Raw genomic sequence first — 8,121 nt, 5'->3', positions numbered from 1 at the left:
CAACCATTATCGTAATCATGATTACTATTATTGCATCACTATCGGCCATCAACGTCATCGGACGTCACAATTGCATATCAAAGAGGGACAATGAATTTCTGACACGAATATAAAAAACTCGTCAATATGGTGAAAGGTTTCTCTGCTCGCTTTCAAAGTTATTTCCAGCAACTCCAATGTCTGTATCCATTCTATAATCCGTTCGATCGCTCGAAATTTTCCTCTGCAGTGGAAGAGGGAAAGCTGCAAACGCATTTTATTTGAACAAATGCACTGGGCCGTGTAGAGCTCCATGGTATGCCCATTGAGCTAGCTGGCTCCTTGAGAAGTCATGCGCATGAAAGATCAACACATCTTGGCCCTGCTTTATAACGAGTACTACAATTGTACTTACTACATGTAACAGTGCACCGACCCGCCGGAGCGTCATTTCGGACGAGCCGCCTGTGATAGCGCAACAGATAATAATATAGTACCAGCCAAAGGTCGTCTCACGTATACGCGCAACATGGAGACTCAAAGCTTCCTCGAGTCAAACTGGACAACGTTATGTCTGTTCAGCCTCACTGTAGTGGTCATTTGGACCATCTTAAAGCCCGGGGCAAGAGGTCGACTACCGAAGGGTCCTCGACCTCTGCCTTTCTTCGGGAACCTGTTGTCGTTTCCAGAACACGACGCCTTTCTCAACATGTTGAATGAGCTTGGAAAAGAGTACGGACCCGTGTACACGCTCTATCTCGGCAGCAGACCAGCTGTGATCGTCAACGGATGGGAAGAGATCAAAGAGGTGACGGTGAGAGCGGGAAACGATTTCGGTGACCGAGCGGAGTCGATCATCTTCAAGTCAGTCAACACCAAGCGACTTGGTAGGTATAGGTGACTCCACGAAGATAGTCAGAAGTATAAAGTAGCTAGTATGTGTGGTAATGATAATCATAGCGGTGAGTATAGTACATGTATGTTCACGTGAACTCGATCGATACCATAGTATGCATCATTCCTGTACTGTATCATACAACACTGAGATAGATGTAAGCAATATGCATGTAGTGCAAAATGCATGTTATTGGCAAGAGTCGTACATCGACCATGGTAGTATATACATGTAAGTAGTAGTAGTAGTAGTAGTAGTGTAAGATGGAGAAATATCCACCCCAAACCCTGTTTACAATTCCCACAGTTTCAGAGTTCCTATATTCTTTCATTAGTCGGCAATGTCATTGAACTTCCCATGTAAACTCCTGTTTACAATTCCCACAGTTTAATAGTTCTTATATTCTTTCATCAACAATGTCATCAAACTCCCATGTAAACTTCCTGTGTAAAAGCCCACCATCACAATATACTCCTTCCTCTAGTAATCCGCAATGAACTTAATACTTAATCCTTCCTCTTGTTCTGTAAGTAATTCAGACTAACTTTGTTTACAATTCCCACCGCCAGTCCCTTACACAGTACTGTTCAATGAACCTATAATCCCCACATCATAGACCCTCTCCTACTAATATCTTAACTTCTATCCATGTCCCTATGTATCTTATGCTTCTGGAGTTGAGGAATCAATCTTACTCCGGCCCCGACTCTGTTCGGTCATGTGCCAAGAAGGAGTGGAACAGTATTCTTTATATATACTACCGGCAATATTCCCTCGTCAGTATTATGCACCATTCTGGAATTCCTGGGGGGCGTTTCATCAACGAGTTCGTCGGAGGTTTTCACCGACAAATTTGCTATCAGCCAATCAGACACAAGGATTTACACTGACAACGGTTTAAAGCTAATGAAATCCTTGGTCTGATTGGCTGATAGCAAATTTGTCGGTGAAAACTCCGACGAACTCGTTGATGAAACGCCCCCCTGATCATTATATCTAATAAACTAAATTGTATATCTTGGAACCACCACCTTGGTCTCCTGCAATGGACTAATATTCGACTGTGGCTTGACATCGTATACTACAGTTATGAGTGCACACCACGCTACCAATACATAAAACAAGCACTCTTACAGTAGTATAGTAGTAGTAGTAGTAGTAGTAGTAGTAGTAGTAGTAGTAGTTAGTAGTAGTAGTATAGTAGTTTGCAACTGTACTAACACGAATGTTTAGTTAATTGCAAAATGGCTGTACACTGCAGTTGTGGTAGTAAAATTAGGAGCATACCACCGAGTATCAGGCTGTGGCTATCACGACCATATTCTATCGGTACCTACAGCAATATGTTCGACATCATGCAGCGGTGGCAATTCAGAGGTCTCCCCTCCAGAAATGCCACGGGAAATAGATATCAAGCCACCAACATTTGTGGATGTGTAGGCCTACATTGTTTCATGATTTTTTTCTCATCCAGAAATTACATAAAGGGAAAATTAAGTCGCGCTGTTCTTGATAGACGTACATTGAATTTGTAATTTAGAATGGCTGCTATAGCTGCGCCGCGACAAGGATTGCAAAATTACGGCTAGTGCTTATGACCAAAGTTAGTTTATTTCTCGGGTCAAATTCAGCCAAACTTCATCTTTAAGTAGAACTAGAGAGGAAAACCTTTATAATATATTAAAAACTCATGTAAAAATGTGAAGAAAAAAAAATCAGTTTATACCAGCTTGGTTTACAGAAGTGTATACCTCAATTCAATATTGAATAATAATTATTATGTTTGATTTTCGTAGTGAGCTTAGTCACAGTTCGGCGTACTTATAGTATTTTAAAGCCATATACTTCCAGGTATTCACTGACGTGAATTATGCAGTCATTTGCGTTTATGATATCAAAGGGTAATTTACCTCAAATATACACGGGGATTCTGTAAATGCGGAAATATTATTGCCTACGTGAATATATATTATATTCTGAATGGATATTTTCCAGGTATTTTCGACACCCGAGCTGACGAGATGTGGAAACAGCACCGTAAGTTCGCTCACACCACCCTGAGAGGTATGGGATTTGGAAAGGTGTCCCTTGAACCACTCATCCAGGAAGAAGTCAACCACCTCGTCAAGTACTTCAAGGTTGTAGTTCATTACCCTTTATTTGGAGTAGGAAGGGGGTATATCATTTTGCTATGCATATTCATCATCGCTTCCGTTATTCATGCAGATTTTCTAGTCGTTACCTCCGCATTATCAGCTCCAATTTATTTCTACAATTTATTTTTTCCAAGAATGCGCTGTACAAATGAAAGTACAAAGATAAAAGGGACAGAATGGCAAGTTTTAAAAACAAAGGGAATATATGTAGAAACAAATTAAAATAGATCGTGCCATTTTCTCTTCCGTGACATGTTCCACGTTGCAGGGGTCGTCACTATAAGCATGTGTAATGATTCTTGATGGAATGACAGCCCTTTCATCGCGACAAAGCGACTAAAAACTAGCTATCCTCAAGAAATTATACACAGAAACAGAAAAAAATACTGCAAGTACAGGGAATCACGACTGACCTCGTTTGATTTTACTTTAAAGACAAGATCTGTAAAGATTATGCTTTATGAAGTGACTTTTATTTGAGTAAGGTTTGTTGACATTAAATCAATTAATTTTCATGAAACTCCATCGTTACAGTGTAATTAACTCCCACCCCTCCCCACATTTATTCCACAGAGCACCGGAGGTTCAGTGATAGATCCTCGAACAGCTCTTGGGGTGACTTCTTCCAACGTAATTTGCACCCTTGTCATGAAGAGGCGAGAAGAACATGGGTCAGACTCGGCCAGCGAGCTCATGGAAAACGTCCGACACCTCATGGTTGGCAACGAGGGAGCCTTGTTGACACTCGTGCCGTCCGCCTGGCCGATCATGCAATTCTCCAAGAAATGGCGGGATTTGCTCTCGACATGGGAGGTAGTGAAGAAGATCTTCAACGAACAGATCGAGAGTCACCAGGCGAGGTTGGACGCGGCGACTGGTGAGTAAGTGACTCCGAGTAACCACGCCCAAGCGACCTGCTGGATGAATAATATCAGCGTTATAAAAATTCCTTTGTCATAGTCAAGATAGGATAGTGGAATGAGAGATGTCATAATCTTTATTTCATAATTTGTCTCCAGTGATTAGAATTAAGCTAAAACATTCTATCCCTCTGACGGAAATAGAACAAAGGTCTCTTGTGTAAAGGAGTGGCTGCCTACCACCTCACTTCTCGCGAAGTGTACGGTGAAAACAAAGTACAATACGGCGGCGCCCTGACGATCCCCTTATTTCACCTGAATTGACTCTTGAATACCAAACATAGTCAGTGAACCACATCACCCAAACACTTGTCTTTTGAGAAAAGCTAGACCACTGCAGGAGAGGTTATTTCAATGGAAAGGGAGAAAGGGAGGCTGGCTTTAAGGATTGCTGTGAAATGAACCAACATTCGTTAGCCAAGCAGGGAGGTGGGAATCTCTTCCCACCTCCCCGAGCCAAGCTATCACGAAACAAGACAAAAAGCCTCCCTGGAGACAGGTATTGAAACAAGGCCATCGCATTGTCTGCTGGATAATGACGTCACAAAATTCTTTCGTTTACCTTGTCAATTTACTGGTTAAATATTCTTAATCGTTTATGTTTGGATGAATCACGTCAAACCCTTTTTTTCATGAAGAAGATATTCCGCTAAAAATTAATCGGCTGTTGCTTGCAATACACAATTAAATGCAGTTGACTTATACCTCATGACGTAACCTCTTCAAACATTTTCGTAGAATATAAATGTATAACTGTTCATTGACATTGTATATTCATCCATTAGAATTATGTATGAGCATTTTCACTATCTGGAGATCATCGTAGATTATTGGCAATTATTCGTATTAAAATGATTGAAATTATTGTAACGGTTATAGCAGTTGTAAAACTACTACTTATAGTCATAATGTTGACAATAAATACAATGAAGATAATCGAAATGATTGTATAGATAATCGTGAATAATTGTATTATGTTTATAATTGTTAAACACCATTATTGTAATTAATTATTGTATGATCATCATCATCATTGTTATCATCAATATTCGTTCATAGTAATTATCATACCTACTTTGTTCGTGTATATCTTTATTGTGATCATCATTGCTCTCGTAGTCATAATTTTCCAATGTTATATTCAACTCTTCAGGTGAACCGGAAATCCACGATTTCCTCGATGCCTACCTGGTGCACCGGAAGTCTGACCCGGACACGTTTACCATTGAGGCACTCCACTTCGACCTGCTGGACCTGTTCTTGGCGGGCACGGACACCATCTCCCTCACTCTCTCCTGGGCCATCAAGTATCTTGCCGTCCATACCGATGTCCAGCAGAAAGTGCATGACGAGATAAAGAAGGTAGGATCGAGTGGGGAAGGGGAGGGGGTGAAAGGTCCGGGAATGGGTGAAGTGGACCAATGAAAACTCATGGGCGTGGCACTAATTGTTAAGGGGGAGGGGAATGAGTGAGATGGAGCTATATGGCTACCACAGGACAATGCGACCAGCAGTCTTCGTGGGCGTGGCACCATAATGTTGTTCCCTTGTTTGACAGAATTGAAACTTATGTTAGGCTCCGACTTGGCTAGAAAACACTGTTTTCTCCCACCGTCACTGGATGGATATTTTTATGGTTACTAGGTATTTTTATATACATAATCATGATTATACGTTGTCTCAAATCTTGAGAGTACAGGTTTTATGACCTGTATTGATAAAGATGATTATTTGTGTCATGAGATTTTAAGATGATGATGATGATTGTTATCGTTATTATCATCTTATTATCATTTTTATTATTATTTGGTCAGCAATTGTAATATAACATACATACATGAAGAAGATATAAGGGAATGACACACGTTAGTACAATAAGTGTATTGTAGTGAAGATTACCTCTGCATCGAACAAACTTTCCATCAAGCTCAAATTGTATATTATAGCACACACGCCTACAATGTTATCCTCCAGCGGCAACAGGATTTCGTATTCATTATCTGTTTTGATTGTCTTTATTTCATCCCACGTATATAGATCGTTGGAGACCAGCAGGTATCCATGTCACACCGTGGGCAGCTTCCTTACACCGAAGCTACAGTGCTCGAGATTCAGCGGCTTGCCTCCGTGGCACCGATCGTGCCCCGTATGACGGTCAAAGACACCTCGGCAGGTGGTCAGAACATTCCTGAGGGAACAGAAGTCTTACTCAATCTTTGGTAAGCGTTGTGCCATTAGTGAAAAAAAGAAGAAAAAGATATGGAATCTTCCTTACTAGTATCTGGAATTATTTTAAATGTTTAAAACTACATGTACTATTGTACGTATCACTTTTTGAGTGAATACACTTGCGGAAGATAATGTTTTTAAGATTCTGCGAAACTTAAATTTGTATTCTTCAATTATTTGCCGGACAAGTTATTTATTTGTTTTCCATACATTATTCTTTTGGAGGATATATATCTCCTTTCTCGCGATCAAGACGCAGTTCTATAAAAATGCATTCATTTCTGTGTACATTGTATTGTGTGTATATCGTGAAATGTGACTGTCAAAAATCCGTAAAAACAAGATCAATCTGCATGTATTCAGCAAAACATTCCAGTATATATACAATCTTACGTATATATGTATATATATGTATATATATATATATATATATATACACACAAACCAATGGGAGAATATTTAACGAGGTGCAACACGAAAAATTTGAAGTACCGAATGAAATCGCATTCACACCTCATCTTGGACAAGCTTTCTCGTGATTAAATTTGTTGTTGGGCCTACAATAATGATTGCATTCAATTATTTGATTTTCATTGCATAGAAAGTTGCATTAACTCATCGTAGCTTGGCAGAAAACGAAACATTTGTGGATTTCTTTTAATGAATAAAATGTTTTATTTTCATCATGAAAGGTCTCTGCATCGTGATCCAGATGTGTGGACTGACCCAGATAAGTTCAATCCTGAGAGATTCTTGGAGGATGATGGGACTGTCGTCAAGCAACCGAAGAACTTCCTCCCATTCTCTGCCGGTAAATTGACCCCCCCCCCCCCCCACACACACACACACACACACATGGGCGGTGTCCCCTCCATACTTTTTGTATAGATGGCAATTCACAGGAATTTTAACCTGGAGTTTCAAGCACATAGTGATACAACTTTCGTTTTGATGGCTGTAGTTTGCGGCCCACTGCAGCGATAATGGATGGAATGGCGTTTCTCACTTCCAACTTTTTCGAGTTAGTCTCTCACTTATCTGAAGATGGTCCTTTTTGGCCCACTTTTATCACTATGCAAAGCTCGAAACTACCTTCAAAGGCTTAGGATCGGGAATTAGTACAGAGCCTTACTCGCTCATGTTTATCACACCAAGTGCTCATACATCATCTTAAAATACACACACACACACACACACACACACATACACACATCAGCAACCTCTCACAATCTAACTGCAAATCCACAAGTGTTCGCCTTATACATTAAGTCAAGGAAACCAATGATTTATCTGCCCATATTGCACATTGATGATTTTGTCTTTACTCAAATAATTGCCAATACTGTTTGTTTTGTATTCTTCTTTCAAGGGAAACGCGTCTGCATGGGTGAGCAGCTGGCCAAGATGGAATTATTCCTCTTCTTTACGACCATCATGCAACAGGTCAAGTTTTCACTTCCGCCCAGCGAATCAGTCTCCTTCGAAGGTTTTATGGATTTGACCCGTGACCCAGCACCGTTTGGAATCCAGATTTATCCTTGGAATGACTAATTCAATGACATCCTGGATTATGCAGAAACTCTTAAAGAAGAGATCCTGCTTAGAAACCGGATAACTAAATTTGTTCTATATCTCACACTTTTGCTATCTTAGAGGCGCAAACAGCACATACACTCATGCATTTTCAGATATGTATGTATGTTCATATATATATATATATATATATATGAAAAAAAAAACCCACATTTTTTTTTTGTCAGTCACTAACCCCCCCCCCCCCAAGAAAAAGCAAGCAAACAAACAAAAACCAGACATTGTAATGCAACCACCATATTATGGTGTATACAGTGTAGTTATATACATGTGGATCGGACACTGCATGAGTAAAAATCACTGTAGTCATACTGGCAACCAATAGCAGACTTTTTTTTTCTTCCGTATT

At 40.1% G+C, this 8,121-nt stretch overlaps 1 protein-coding gene across 1 annotated transcript; it reads left to right on the top strand.

Moving 5' to 3' along the window:
• Positions 1 to 508: 508 nt before the first annotated feature.
• LOC139742139 (cytochrome P450 2U1-like) lies at positions 509 to 7,730 on the top strand. Its single transcript, XM_071652706.1, has 7 exons — positions 509 to 866; positions 2,870 to 3,012; positions 3,604 to 3,907; positions 5,104 to 5,312; positions 5,988 to 6,169; positions 6,872 to 6,990; positions 7,549 to 7,730. The coding sequence occupies exons 1-7, from the start codon at positions 509 to 511 to the stop codon at positions 7,728 to 7,730; spliced, it is 1,497 nt and encodes a 498-aa protein (XP_071508807.1).
• The last annotated feature ends 391 nt before the right edge of the window (positions 7,731 to 8,121 follow it).

Source organism: Diadema antillarum, unplaced genomic scaffold (assembly GCF_040938485.1).
Source record: "Diadema antillarum isolate AM-2024a unplaced genomic scaffold, OU_Dant_1.0 seq00000981_RagTag, whole genome shotgun sequence".
Lineage (NCBI taxonomy): Eukaryota > Metazoa > Echinodermata > Echinoidea > Diadematoida > Diadematidae > Diadema > Diadema antillarum.
Note: the sequence above shows the minus strand (reverse complement) of the source record. Positions and strands in the feature narration are given on the sequence as shown.